This window comes from Coccomyxa subellipsoidea (genome assembly GCF_000258705.1).
Source record: "Coccomyxa subellipsoidea C-169, whole genome shotgun sequence".
In the NCBI taxonomy this organism is placed as follows: domain Eukaryota; kingdom Viridiplantae; phylum Chlorophyta; class Trebouxiophyceae; family Coccomyxaceae; genus Coccomyxa; species Coccomyxa subellipsoidea.
The window spans coordinates 1,033,402-1,048,101 of record NW_005178040.1 but is presented as its reverse complement, the minus strand read 5'-3'; the positions used below and the strand labels follow the sequence as shown (position 1 = coordinate 1,048,101).

The 14,700-nt window shown below is 53.9% G+C and overlaps 2 protein-coding genes across 2 annotated transcripts; both read right to left on the bottom strand.

Annotated features, from left to right (window-relative positions):
• Positions 1–54: 54 nt before the first annotated feature.
• COCSUDRAFT_40081 (TPR-like protein) lies at positions 55–1,978 on the bottom strand (the record flags this gene model as incomplete). The annotated part of the gene is made up of 7 exons (XM_005650312.1): positions 55–120; positions 228–419; positions 587–831; positions 940–1,066; positions 1,183–1,362; positions 1,582–1,669; positions 1,782–1,978. 7 exons carry the CDS (start codon positions 1,976–1,978, stop codon positions 55–57), a joined length of 1,095 nt encoding a protein of 364 aa, XP_005650369.1.
• A 10,373-nt stretch (positions 1,979–12,351) lies between these two features.
• On the bottom strand, positions 12,352–13,983 carry COCSUDRAFT_52584 (fiber protein Fb14). The gene is made up of 4 exons (XM_005650311.1): positions 13,770–13,983; positions 13,611–13,641; positions 13,387–13,467; positions 12,352–13,287 (listed from the first exon to the last, which is right to left on the bottom strand). The coding sequence occupies exons 1-4, from the start codon at positions 13,805–13,807 to the stop codon at positions 13,198–13,200; spliced, it is 240 nt and encodes a 79-aa protein (XP_005650368.1). The 5' UTR covers positions 13,808–13,983; the 3' UTR covers positions 12,352–13,197.
• Between the last annotated feature and the right edge of the window lie 717 nt (positions 13,984–14,700).

Below are 14,700 nucleotides of genomic sequence, written 5' to 3'. Positions count from 1 at the left end.
CTAAACTCTTCCAACCACTACATTGACATCCAAAGTGCATGCGGGATTCCATGATCACTCTTGCTTCATTTTGTCATCTACAGTCAACCCCACTGCCACCATTGAATCCTTTATGGCAGCCTGCAAACACAGCAACCTCGCTGTTACTTGATACGAATGGAAAGCAGCTGCAAGCAAGGACACCTGTGCAATACTACGCGGCCTTTCCTGCAAAATAGATACCTCACCTTCAGCTCCTCCAAGTCCAACAAGAATTCCCCTGCGTTGGAAATGTCATGCTTTCGCAGGACTGTCAAGCGCTCAGCCTCATTGGCTGCTGTCAGCGCATCCTCAAAATCACCGCCAGCATGCAGTGACAGGCCAAGCAAGTACCACACATCCGGCACTGAGTCATCCTCGGCAATTAGGCCCTCCAACACCTGAAACAAAAAGCACGCCATTTGGTGTCATACCCATCACTGTGCTCCTTGAACCTTCACTGTGCTCCTTGTACCTTGTTCACTCTCAATACTTATCACTCGTAGCATGCCCTGTCCTGCTGTGCAGACTAAAAAGGGGCCCCCAAAAAGGTAGACATTGTGGTGACATGGAAAGGCAGGAGCAAAGAGCATGCCTTGGTGGCCGCGTGCGTCTTGTCGTCTAGCTCAATGAGCAGCTTGGCTGTCTCAAAACGGAATTCAAATGTGGGCAGCTCATCATCATCGTAGTCATCCTCCTCTTCACTGCTGTCAATGTCCTCATTAAGCTCAGGCTCAGATGTTCCCTGCTCTCCGCTTGTGCCCACCCCTGCATCCTCCTGCTCCATTTCTTTTGCAGATGCTTCTCCTTCATCTGCAGTCAGCACTGAGAACATGTCAACAGGAGAAATTACAACGCAAAAACTAGGCTCTCCACACCCATAAATATGCCCACGCTTCATTGAGATCATATATAAGGCACCTGCATCCTCCTCTGACTCACTGCCGTCTTCAAGGAGCAGATCGGGGCACCAGGTGCTGATGGATTGCCTCAAGCAGTGCAGAGCCTCTTCCGGCCGGCCCTGCTCCACCCTCAGACTTGCCAATGCCTGCGAAAATTACTTGACAGTCGCAAAACTGCTCATCTACCAAGAGCACAAACATCGGCATCCTTGTAAGATGCATCTATGGCATGTGAATGAAAATGCTATCAAAAGTGGCTGACCTGCATGGGCTCTGGGCTGGTCGGATCTGCTTGTGCAGCTCGCAGCAAAAGTGCCTCACACTCTTCTGCCACATCTGACACCTCATTGGCCTGCCCCATGTGCGTCTCTGCCAGGGTGCACAGTGCGCTGGACAGCCGAGCTTGCAACTCCTCCTCATCCTCTTCCCCCTCATTCATTTCCTGTGTAACCCACAGAACGTTTGATTGTGAGTGTAAGGATGTCTGCCCCTTTATCCTGCCTCTGATGGTTTCAAGTAGCCATGCACGCCGCAAGACAGCTGTTTCTACCTTTTTGGCGTTCGCACTGCCTTGCATGTCTTGCGTCTCTCTTCTCTTCCAGTCCTTTTCAATCAGCATGGATGTCACTCTGCTACATGTGGGGCCTTTGGGAACATGTACCTGGCTGTCTATGGTGGACTGCAGCACTGATACTCCCTTCTGCAGGGCAGCCAGGGCTTCTTCGCCATCCAGCAGCTGTCCAAGGTACCTGCATGGCGACCAGCAAGGTCGGTTTTTCCCGCTGCCTGCATGTGAATGACCAGACATGCTGATGCATCAGCAGGACCTCAGGGTAAAGAAACAGGTAGATAAAGACGTACATGTACTTTGAGAAGCCCTTCTCTGGCTGCAATTCCACAGCTCGTCGTAGCACTGTGATGGCGTCCTCCTGTTGGCCCGTCTCTGCTAGTACTGAGCCCAGCGCATCTAGATACTCCACATTCTGTGATCGTGCCAGCCCCTTCAGTGGCTGCCTTAATGGCAGGAGCCTTAATAGGAGCACAAGCGGCCGCAGCATACCTCTGGATCCAACTCAGAGGCCCTTCGAAAGTGCCTGACTGCCTCTTTGAACTTGTCAGAATGAAGGGCAACCTGAGCTGCTTCAAAATGCTGCTCCGCACTCAGATCCTGCCGGCAGCGAAAATGATTATTGTTACATTTGATGTACAGTGTTAGTGACTGTGAGTTGCAAAAAAATTTGCTCAGAAAGGGATGTGACACACTTCCGTCACTTGTTTTGCCTTCTTGACGCGAGAGCCTTTCGTCTTTAGGCCCCTTCCACTTTGTGCTTTAACGAGAGGCGCCATAATCTTTTGAAGTAGATGGGATCGCGATCTCCTGCTGGAAAATAGCCAAGGCTAGTACGGGAAAACTATAGTGCAGGAAACTTGGAGTGCAGTAAAGATCGATCTCACAAAACGCACACTTTATCAACAAAATAAACAAGTCTTTCGAAGAGCTTGTCTGCACGTTATGAATTTAGGAGTCGCGAAAAATTTGCAAGTGCTGTCGGCCCTCCAAAACTTCGCCTCCCTTAATATTACCCTCACATTCGAAGGCCCAGTCATGTAGGGTTCTCCAGTCAAAAGCATTTTGCGGAAAGTTCAAGGACCAATGCCAAATGAAAGTATGTCCGACAACAGAGAATCCTGGATGTAGCTTTCGTACTTGGTGAAACGTTTCAATGACCAGTTGCAGGAGATATTGACATCAGGGGCCATGGCACCATATCGTTGTTAAATTCTCTGGCATGACCGTTCGAGGTGAACTTGGACATGCTGCTTCGCAATCCTAATTTCTTGTTATCGTCGATATAATCTCGTATTTTAGAAGCGCAATCATGCATTGCTTTGGCGTAAGGGCTTGACTTGTAAACAGAGAGGTGCTTACTCTGCATTGACAGCTTGGCACAGCAATTTGGCTGTTTCACTGTCTTTGGTCAAGCGTATACTTTCAGAATAGATGCAGCTTAGATATTCTTTTTAGACGCACACCCGCCACTATCCATGTAGTCAGCAGCAATAAGATGGATTCCCATCACGCGCTTCTCAAAGTTTGGGCGTGCCTAAATCTAGCGAACGAGCGTTGCATATTCTCTTGTTTGGCAGTCATATGATTGACATGGTGGGTGTTCGCAGACTGAAAGGGCGTTTTCATTTGAAAGGGCTTCACGATGGCACCCCGTACAAGGAAAATGTCTATGAGCCAGGTGACCTTTGCTCCGGCCGTAGTAAGCGGCGGGGAGCTCAGCAGAAAAGAGTACGTGGAACGAAGAGATGCAGCCACGGCTTTTGAGCTGGCCAAGTAAGTTCCGTAGCGCTCTTCCTCGTGGTTTGTTTGCAGCTTGAACAGATGTTTGCTTCTCTTTATGGATTGAGAACTGGCGTGCCCCATGCAGGCTCCAGTCCAGTCCAGAGTTCAAACAATGGGAGTCCGGGAAACGAAGGAGGGGCACCCACAAGGTGCTCTCCTGGCAGGGGCTTCTTGGCCTTTGCACCCTGCTGCTGCTCGGCAGCGCCGGTTTCTTGCTGCTGCAAGTTGCACCTGCATTGTCCCATTCTGGCGGCCTGCACATCCCTGCGGCCATCACAAGGACATTCAGCAGCCTGACCCCTCATCAGGACACTGCCTCAACCACCACTGCAACCCAGGAGCCCACCGCCCGGCAGCTGGAAGTTGAGAGGACCTTGGCAGAGCGCCGTGGCAAGCAGGTGCCTTCTCCCATGCCAATTCCCCGCACCCACATAAGCTACCTCTTCTTCAACAGCTGATCGTGGTGCCTGCATCCTTGCATTGAAGGCAACTCCAATGGCTCTTCATGACTGTGCAGGTGGAGCAGCTAACAGCAGAGGTCGCGCGGCTGAGGGCCGAGGGCGAGACAGCCTCCACGGCGCAAATGGAGCTCCGGGGGGAGCTGGCGCAGAGGGACGAGCGCATGCGCACGCTTCTCGCCGAGCGCGAAGCCGACGGCGGCCGGGCGCGCGCCGAGGCAGCGCAGCAGCGGGAGGCGTCGGAGAGGGCCGCCGCCGCAGCCGATGTGCTGGAGGAGCAGCTGCGGCGCGAGCTGAAGGCGCTGGGTGCGCGGCTGGAGCGCGCGGAGGAGGTGAACCCGCCGCCGTCGGTGGTGTCGGCCAGCGGCCTGGCGATCACGATCCTGGCGCTGCTGGCCACGTCCGCGCTGGCGTTCTGGATCTCCGCGGCCAAGTCTGCGCGCGACCAGGTGCAGGAGCTGGAGGAGCTGCGCCTGCAGACTGAGGAGCAGGAGGTGCGCTCTGTCTCTGTTCTTTTAAATTCAAAACACCTGGTGGAGTGTGCTCGTAATATCTTCACAGTTTGGGGATGGTACTGGCCAAAGAAAAGGAGAGGGTGGGAGAGACGTGCCACAGGACTCAGAAGATCACACACACAGCTTTGGTACTCTCACAGGAGACATCCTCACGCGTGCATTTGTCCTGTTCGGATGACCTTTGGGCCTGAGTTGCTCTGCCCGCTGCAGGTCTTTCTAATGTGAGTTATGGGGTTTGCACAGCACCTGAGGCATGGATTTGATGTGAGTGCAGAGGAGGCACAGGGAGGAGAAGAGCATGATCGGGCGCCTGCAGAACGAGCTGGTGGCAGCCAACGCGGAGCGCTCCAGGCAGTACCAGGAGCTGGCGGCGACAAAGCGCCAGCTCGAGCGTGCAGAGAGTCAGGTACTTTCATAGCAGAACTATTCACCGGGCCCCTCACCCCCTGCTGAGGTATGCAAAGAAGTTCCTAGTGAACCCCCATATCCTGGTGACGCATGCATGCAGACAGGAGACTCAAACTTTTGTACCTGCACATTGCTATGCGACTCTGATTTAACATAGCTATGTTGTGGTTAGATGGCGGTGCTGGGCAGCAAGGTGGAGGAGCGGGACTCACGGCTGTCAGAGCAGAAGGACTGCTTTGACGAGCTCGACAGGAACTACATGGCCACCAAGGCAGAGAAGGACAACATGGACTCAGAAAAGGTTCATCCTCCCCCTGAAATATCTTCCTTTGCAGCGCGTTTGCTATGCTTTAGATCAAGTCCATGCATGGCAGGTCTTGTGTCATTGGTAGACTCACAATGTGCATCTTCACAATGGCAAGTTGGAGAGAATGGAATATTGAAAGTACTCAGTTGGTACCTCAACGCAAGCGTGATCAGGATAGGATAGGTGTTGGTGTGACTCACACAAATCATGTGGTGACAGAGGCGATTGGAGGACAAGGTGACAGAGCTGGAGGATCGCAACCGCGAGCTGGAAGCAGGGGTGGCTGCGGCTGCGCTGGAGTCTCAGGCCTGCCCGTCTGACACCACGCCGCAGAGGCATGCGCCGCCCAGGGCGCGGGGCACTGACAAGGAGAACACTGGTAGCTCCCAGATGAACGCCAGGAGGGCCGTCAAGGTAGCTTTTTTTTTTTCAATCAGCTCACATTGCATCGCACTTTGCTAAGATAATTTGCACACTTCTGCTGAACGCAAAGAATGCAGCTCTACTCCCAATGGCACTGGGCAGGTTTTGAAAGCTTGGCTGTTCGCCACAGGTGCCATTGGATGTGGTGCTGGCAGAGAATTCCGCCTTCCGCCAACAGCTGGAAGCCTTCAAGAGGCGAGAACAGGAACTGACAACGCAGGTAAGATAATACTTGTGGAATTGTTATTTCAAGGATTGACATCGTGAAATAGCTGGTTGGCACATTATGCTGGACAAGCCTTGACCAGCAACTTGCTGTTGGCAGGTGGCCAAGCACGAAGAGGCAGAAGAGAGCTTGAAGAAGCAGATCCTGGAACTGCATGCAGCCCTGAGCAGCAAGGCTGAGGATGCTGCAGCCTCAGAGCAGCTGGCTTCTCAGCTCACCCAGCTGGAGCTGCAACTGCAGGTCTGCCTCACTGGGCGGCGCTGGTGAAAAGAACGAGTGTAATTGTCACTCTGCTTTGCTGCGTTTTGACTGTGCCATAAACAGTCATAAATATTCAACGCGTTGTCTGGATGTGTTGCAGGAGGCAATGGCAGCTGGGCAGGTGGCAGAGGAGGATTGGAAGTTGGAGATCTCTGAGATGCAGGACAAGCTGGAGGTTGAAATCACCACCACCACTGAGCTGCTGAACGAGGCCGCCATAGAAAAGACCATCACAGAGCAGAAGTGCGCTGTCACCTGGTCACAATACTTCCAGGCTCTGTACTTGTGCATGTTCTAAATGCACCCGTGAATTGGATAGATCGTACTAATCCATCACATATATCTGCGCCTGCAAGATTGACTGCAGGATGGTTTGAACTGGGGTTGTTGAAGGAGTGAGCTGCTTCAGATGAGCGCTGATGGGTGACTGTGTGGCTGCCTGCAGCTTGACGGACATGGTGACGAAGGCACAGATGCTCCAGGAGCAGCGCGACATGCTGGTGCTGCAGCTCTCCCTGGCCGAGGAGGAAAAGGTGGAGGCCACGCAGGCCGCCGCGATCGCCAGCGCCGAAGCGCAGATGCAGAACAAGCTTTATGCAATGCTCGAGGTGTGCTCTCACTGTGTGTACACCGAAAACCTTCAAATCGGAAGGCCAACATAGCCCCACCCATCTCAGCAAGGCTTTGTTGCGTCCAGAACTGGATCGCAGGCGTGGAATTTTGTCAAATGTGTCAGGAGTCTTGCCATCATTTGCATGATCATGGAGGTGGGGCGCTTGGCAGAATTGAGGGTTGGTCGCATCTGTGCAGCAGGTGGTGTATGAACGTTTGTGCATGCATGTACAGGAGGAGCTGAAAATGGAGGAGTCCAATGGGCAGGCGGTGATCGGGGATTTCAAGGAGGCATGCAGCCAGGTGCATGGCCTGCTCCTGAGGCTCACACAACGGCTGCGCTACGAGGATGCTGAAGTGGAAGTGGACCGCAAGCAGGCCCAGGTATGTGTGTTGTTCTCAAATTTTCAGTACTGCAATTAATGCTGGTTGCTTCTGCCAAATGCATCCTAATGGGCACGCAGTCTTCTGCAAGGACTATTGAAGCCTTGTGCTGTGAATTGTGGCTTGCAAGTGTGCCAGCTAGAAATAATCGTTGTGCTGTCAATATTCCAACAGGAAATTTGCAGGACATGATTCAGGAGATTCAAAGATTCCCTGTGCATAGGTGGAGGAGCTGCAGAAGGTGCGCCTCCAGCTGGAGGGCCAAGTGGAGGACCTGGCAGCGAAGCTGAAGGAGGTGGACGCGGAAAACAGCCAGCTCAAGGTTTGTCCATGTGTCACCCTGTGTGGCACCTGAACTGCACCATCCCCATCGTCTTCCAGCGCTATCCTGAGCTGTGCACTAACAGCATGGCTGGGGTGCTCGACAGGCGGAGGTTGCTGACCTCAGAAGGCAGTGCAGTGAGCTGGAAGACCAGCTCCTGGTCAAGGTCACCGAGCTGACGGAAGCTGTCAAGGTAAATATCCCAGCACTGCCTTTCAATCATTGTAAGAGGCACAGTGCCAAACAATTGTTGCCATCTTTAATGATCTTCTTGGCAGTGTCAGAGGCCGAGCAATGCCAAATTAAGAACCAGCACTTTCAATAGTGCTTTGTAGCCCCTCTGAACTAAAATGTGAATTTAATCTGAATTTCAATGTAAATTTGAGTCGTGCCGGTGTGCAGATGAAGGAGCATCTGGCGGGGTTGCTGGAGGGCGACTCAAGCGCGGTAGCGAGGCTGGAGCGAGACAATGAGAATTTGGAGGGCCAGGTGGACCAGCTCACCATCTCCCTCGTGGATGCCACCTCTAAAAAATCAGACGCCGACAAACGCCTGCGCCAATACCAGCAGGTCTGCCCTCGCACCCCACTACATCCTTGTTCATGTACTTCTTCCCCTTGTCCCCCTGTCTCAGACTCTGCCGCAAATACCTCCTCCTGTGGCTCTTGCTGGTTCAAGATATAGACGTGGATTTTTTTCCTTCTTCCTCTGAGACCTTAGGCATACTCGACCAATCGTGCAGCGACTTGATCGAATTTTATGAGAAAATGCTGGCCGAGCAAGAGGCGCGATTAGTGAAGCACTGCGTGGCTGCCTGTGTGATCCAGTGGCGCATGCAAGCCCCCTTTCTGGAGATGTTCACCCCCTCCACGCCCCCCAACCTGCGCAGCTTATGACAGGCCGCCCGCTCGGCGCCGCTGCCCCGCCCAGCAGGCCCCCGAGCGGTATGCTGCCGCCTCCTGCCGCCCCGACACCCCTTGCTGCCAGACAGCTGTCACCGGAACACCACCTCGAAGCACCCCTGGCTGTGCCACAGGCTCACGGCTTCGCCACAGCCCTAGTCACAGTCTAGCAGAGTTACCATGATATGCCATTAGTGAAGAAGGGAGTGTGGAGTGAGAGGGATTTTGTTGGTGTGCAGGACTTGGACGAGATGGAGTTGCTGATGGCGCGTGCTGACGAGGAGCGGCGCGCGCTGGAGAGGGAGCTGAAGCACATGCGCTCCACCGCCTCCGAGGCCACCTCACAGCTCATGCTGGCCGAAGAAATGGCGGTGCGCATGCATCCCCTTACTTGAATGTACTGCATGCTTTGCCCTGCTTTAGTAGGTGAATGTTCATATACCTCCTCCATGCGACACATGGCCGCTGCCAGGGGTGTTGTGATGGGCAATAGGCCACAGTCTGAAGTGAGAAAGGGGCTGATTCTGTCATTCTGTGGTGTGCAGAGGGACTTGAGTCCAGAGGCGGATGAGACCGAGGCGGAGAGCCAGGCGCCGGGGGTTCCAGGGGCGGTGCAGACGCCCATCTCGGCCGCCCTCAGCCTCATGCAGAAGATGGACGGCGTTGCGCGCCTGCTTGGTGGTGAGCGCACTGCTGTTGAAACGCATATTGCCTGATGCCACTGCAATGGTTCTTCCAGGTATTCTTTGCCCAGCTATGTTTGGGATGAAGATTTGTGTGGAACTCATGCTGTCGCACCACGCAAGAAGGCAGCTCTCTGCATGCTTGCATGGTAGTCGAAGCGCTTGTGTATTTCTCACTGCTCGCGTGTCTGCAGGCAGCGAGACTCCCTGGTACTCGTCGCCAGCATCCAAGGCCAGTACCAGCGGCCGCACCAGCCCAGCCATCAAGTCATCTCATCTCTCACAGGTGCATCTCTGCTCTGTATCTCATTTTGTCTCCGCCATGCCTCCACTCTTTTACACCCCTCACAAGACATAATGTGCAAAAGAATATGAGTAAAATGCTGCGCAGCCTGGATCTTGGTGTCGCTTGATGTGTGGTGTGGTGGCAGCAGGGAGGGACTGCGCGCATGATCAACTTCATGGGCCGGGCTGCTGGAAAGCTGGGGACGCTCTCCAGGGGAATGGCAGCTGTGGAGGAGGAGGCCTCAGAAGGGGGCGGTGCGCGTGCGCCCAGAGAGCCGCCGGTACTCCCCAGCAGCTCTGAAGCCAGCCCCAGGGGCACCCCCGCCTCAATCCTCTCCAAGGTGCTCCTGTTCCCTTAAGACTTGCCACATAAATTCTGGTCTATTTTAAAATTAAAATAGAAATCTGCTTGCAGGACTCTGTCACCTAGCCCATGCTACATACAAGCCATGCATCGGCAGGCTGCATAGCGTTTCTTACCCTGCAAGAGCATTGTATTAATGCATGCCCCTTGTGCTGCGCAGGCCGCTGCAAGAGTGGAGTCAGAAATAATCCTGACTCGGGTGCTGAAAGCGGAGCTGAAAGGGGAGGACGCTGGATACGACAGGGTGCAGAAGCACCTGCGCAAGGGAGCAGCATCTGGAGCCGCGCTGGAAGGCGCATCTGTGAAGGCAGACCGGCTGCAGGGGCTCAGGACAAAGATGCATGAGGCCTTCAGGTACACATTTTCCCTGTTATCTTTTGAAACATGCCACCATCTTGCTGACCCGCCATGGGAACTCCGGCATATGCTTTGTCACAAAGCAGTTGGGTGGCGAAGCTCAAGTACCAGAACATGACCTTCTTCTGGAGGAGAGTCCGTAATCCCCCCACTCCCTAATTCCCCCTAGTGACACAATTTCTGGAGGAGAGTCAGACATACAGAAGGGCGCACCTTTTTGTTGCAGGGAGGCAGTGGCGCAGGAGGGCGCCATGCAGCAGGTTGCTGTGCAGGCAGCAGCAGCACAGGAAGCAGCAGCGGCGGCAGACGCAGAGTATGCAGGGGGACAGGAAGAGCTGGAAGTGCTGATGAAGGAGCGCGCTCAAAGAGAGACAGCTGCTGGGGAGGCCTCCGCCGCGGTCGAGGCCGCGAATCAGCAGCTGGCTGATGCTCTGCAGCTCAAGCAGGCTGCCGAAGCTGCACTGGAGGTGCAAATCTTTTGACCTTTTGCTTGCCTGTCATACTGCACCTTGTGCCACATATGTGTTGACAAAGCGTCATACACACAACACAACACACAACTCTCTCAACCTAGGTTGCTCAAGACAAATAGTACTGTGGGCACTGATTCTGGGCACCAGACTGATGTCGCAGCAGCTTTTTGGTCATTCGCCATAAGGCGAATGTCCTTTACGATCGGTCAACCTGGTACGGATTATCTCTATCTTTTGCACCTTCCCTATGCCATGTGGCTGCTCGCCAGGCGACCACGGCAGTTGAACGGAACGCGAGGCGCAGTTTAGAGGCCTTCCAGGGGGATTGCCCCGTTTTTGGCCCTAGATTATCTCTAAATATCTCCCTGGCGATTGGCTTTACGGGCCTGCGACTGGTTCTGCCCCCCAGCTCGCGTATGACCTCGTGGCCGCCCAAGTCATGTCCACTTGTCATGTGCACCATCTGCATGGTAGGCTCAGCCTGCTTTGTGTAGTCTTGCCTTGTCCACCTATGATGACGAGGGGCTGGAAGACCACATGGAATGCCGCAGAAGATTGTCCCCAGTTCTTGGAAAGTGAAGGGGTTCATGATGCGCCAGGAGTTTGAGGCGAAGGGGCTGGGGGCGTTCGGGGGCGGCAATGACAGCGCGGTGGTGTGGCGCGACCGCGTGGACGCCCAGGACGCGTACGCGGCCGCTGCAGGGGCCAAGGCGGCGGCGCTGCAGCTCAAGGAGGAGGCCATGGCGGCCAAGCGCACCGTGCTGGCGCGCCTGGAGGCCGCCATTTACGCGCTCACCGCCGCCGAGAACGGCTCCGCCGACGCTGCCGACACCGCGCGCGCTGTGGCGGCCGACCTCGACGACCACGTGGAGGCACGCTGCTGTCCTTTTTGTGACCGTTTTCTTGGCAACATCTTTGGAGCGAATTGGGTACTTAATACTCTAAGTGGCCTTGTCTTCTGTAGAATGTTCTTGCGCACATCAAAATTGTATCATACAACATGCCTTGTTGGTTGCCATAAATGCGAAAAGCCACGCGATTTCTTTCTTTCTTCGAGTTCCTTTTACTGCATAGGCAGCAATGTGGTGGTTGCTACTATAAGTTGAATGGTGCATGGTGCTGCAGGCGACGATTGAGGCGCAGAGGGCATTTCGCAATGCTCGCAAGGCCTTTGCAGAGGGCGTGAGGGCGCTTGCCGAGCAGATGGGCCTTGAGATTAAGCCGAGTGAGCCAGCCCTCCCTTGTGAGAAGTCTGGCAGAGGCACGCCAGCCGCAGGCAGCAGCCGGCCTGCTTCCGGAGCCAGCAGTGTGGGCAGTGCAGCCAGCGCCTCACGGCCGAGGCTCAGCATCGATGACAGCGCCGTGGCACCAAGTGCTGCAGTGCAGACGCCACAGGCACAGATTATGAGGGGCCCCCGCAGGCGGCACACAGCGGAGGCTGAGCCTGTGGGCGCGCCAGTTACAGAGAGCAACGGCGCAGAGCCTGCTGGCAAGGACGTTGTGGGAAAGGCTGATGCTGGGCAGGAGGAGGAGAGCTGCAGGCCTTTGGGCCAGCAGGCGCCGCTGCAGCCGCAGCAGGGGAAGCAGCCAGCGGTTGCGAGCGTGGTTGCCCATGCGTCTGTCGGGCAGCTGCCCGCACCGGTCTACCTCTCTGCTGCCGTCCTGCACGACTCTACTACTGATGCCAAGGAAGCTGCAGTGCAGGTCAGCACCATCCCCCACCTAACCCCTCCTGATCATTGCAAATGACAAATGCTCCATCCTCCTTCTTATTGTTGCAAAATGCGAAATGATACTGTCATGCCCCAGCTGCCTGATGCAAGGATTGAAGGCGGTATAACATGGCGTAGTGCTGAGGTGGCATCAATTGTGGCTGCAGGAGAAGGACAGCCCAGGGTCAGTGGAGAACCAGGCGCAGAGGGCGAACACGCGCGCGCCGCTACCGTCTCGGGAGGGGCTGACAGGCCTGCTGCGCGGCTTCACCTTCAAGCCGGCAGCGCTGGGCACCCACAGCGCGTCCGCGCCCTTGCTCAACAACGTCAAGACAGCCGTCAGCAGCACCAGCCTGGTCGGCAGCGACAGCAACCGGGGCGGCCGCGCAAAAAAGACCGGCCGGGCGCTGGTCCCCGGCAGGAACGCCCTCGTGCTGATGGATAACGGCTGGAGTGGCACCGGGAACACCCTGGACTGAGAGAGCGCGGCCTGAGACGGCGTGGGCTAAAACGACGAACAGGGGGTACTGGAGACTACTTAGTACTGAAGAACCCCTGTGACAGACAGCTCAGGGGTAAATAAATAACGGGGATGTGTGGGTTACATTAAAGCGGCGTGAGACACTCCCCACTGTGCTTTCGTGGCCATGCCTGTTGATCAGGGGTAAATGATGACGTCTGGGGATCTAGGGGTACAATGACAGTTGCGGAGGGAGGTGAAAGCAGAGGGATTGTGGAATGGCCTTGCAAAAACTCTTAAGGATGTGTGAACTTGCTGCAGCATGATCAGAGAACAGGAGATGATGCTTGTCTGTTCTGGAACACTGGACACAGGAATGCATATGATAAAGTGGAACCGCATTCTGGACAGCTCAGACATTCAAATTCCAAGACCTCTTGAGCGTCGTACTGTAGGTTGAAGTTAACTTGCATGAGTCTGTGGCATTGACTTGCACAGCGGCTTGGCTGTACAGCAGCATAAAGGATTTCCACTGCGTTCAGCAACATGCGCCATTTTGGCACAGTGTGTGCTTCTTGGTTCTAGCAATATATTAGTCAGCATTGTGGTAAAAGCGCTTGCACTCTTTGTAAAGCTAGCTACGAGCAATGAACAGAAGCCTCAAGGTCTCCAGCATCGTATTGCATTTGGAATTCCAGAATTCTGTGATGTCATCCGGTGACCACTTTCACAGTGCAGTCCATCCTATCTAGAAGGACGACATCATCAGCTGTCATTTCTTGGGCTCCTCTTCTTTCAGCACATCAATGCCCGCAGCAAGTTGTCGTCGCCGCTCACGATAGATCTGATTCAGTCGAGCAAACTGCAGCACAATCCAACAAGCCCATTAGATCCCAATTTTGCATCAAGCGCAGGTGTCAATACCGCGGACCAGATCAGGGTCTGTGTCCAGCTGTATTACCTCTTTCCTGTGATGAAGGCATTCCAGGTAGTCCTCGCGATATGCGTGGCATTTCCTGGGGTCGTCTGTGTCTTCCATGCACTGCACACCAGCAGAAGGAGTTAGATGCTGACCCCATCTTGTCACGGAAGGAGCGGCCCCTTCTTCTTTCGACGAAAGCATTCTTGTGCCTTCTCGATTGTGTAGCAGACTGGTGAAGGGATGTTGAGACAGCGGTGCTGTACCTTGGAGAAGTCCATCCAATTGGGGTAGCATCTGCACAGTCATCGCCATAGCACTATCAGAAGGATAGTGCTTGATGCATGATGCATGACGATTATGAGATCAGCTTCAAGGAGGACCAACGATTGAGGAGTCCTGATTTAGGTCAGGTCTGGACATACCTGCCAGGGGCTCCTGTGAGCCCAAAACCACTGGCCATGATGTGAAGGTTTTAACAGACTTGTGTCTTATATTGAAATTTGTGTATAGGGGTTTAAGGACAAGGCGTGTCACCAAATAAGTACTGATGTCAAGAATGTTGCTTCAGATTGACTACGTTAGAACAAGTGTAGATTTACTCCTCATCAAAAGTTTATATACTCACAATTGGGTGTGCTTTGAATACGATTGCTTTCCATCGCAATCCTTTCTCCTAAAAAAGCTTGCCTGCTTCAAGATTGGGGCCTGCCCTCACCATCCGCTCGCATGCAAATTTTGGTCTCAATGAAGAGATTTCCGACCATCTTTCACAAATGAGAATTGCTTGAATAAGAGGTTTCGAGAACCATTACAGAATAACTATTGCGGATTGCCTCAGGCAAAAAAGTCCGGTGTTGCCGACGTTCCATCACTGCTCAACAAACGTTCCAGCATGAATAGGAGACTCCTAGGTAATACATAATTCATAGTAGTCTGTTATGATGTCATCAAATCCAGTCAAATCATGTGTTGCGCAATCTTTGTGTCGCCATCACCAATCCAATAACCTCGGATTTGGCATTATGCCATTCCTGCATTCTTTCGTTATGCTGGACTATCACATTGTGCAAAATTCTTTTACCACCTTTCAAATTGCTTACTTCTTGCTCGTGAGCTAAATTCATGTCCGCGGTCACAGATCCCTTTCAGAGCGTTCAACTTCCAGAAGCTGTCGAGGAGGTCTTAGAAAGGGGCTCAGCAAGATGTGTGGCATTCAATGCGTGGGGAACACTACTAGCAGGTAATCAAAGTGTGCCTATGTCTATGCATCAGCGTGACAAAGACAGGGCCCTGGCTGAGGCCTGGGATGTGATTGCAGAGTCAGCAGGCAACTTCTTGGCTTTTTGCCCTTGT

Coding starts and splice junctions, on each gene's coding strand:
- COCSUDRAFT_52584 (XM_005650311.1), bottom strand. CDS start 13,807: ATGGCCAGTGGTTTTGGGCTCACAGGAGCCCCTGGCAG. Junction 13,642..13,769: donor CTCACAGGAGCCCCTGGCAG/GTATGTCCAGAC, acceptor ATGACTGTGCAG/ATGCTACCCCAATTGGATGG. Junction 13,288..13,386: donor GCCTTCATCACAGGAAAGAG/GTAATACAGCTG, acceptor ATTGTGCTGCAG/TTTGCTCGACTGAATCAGAT.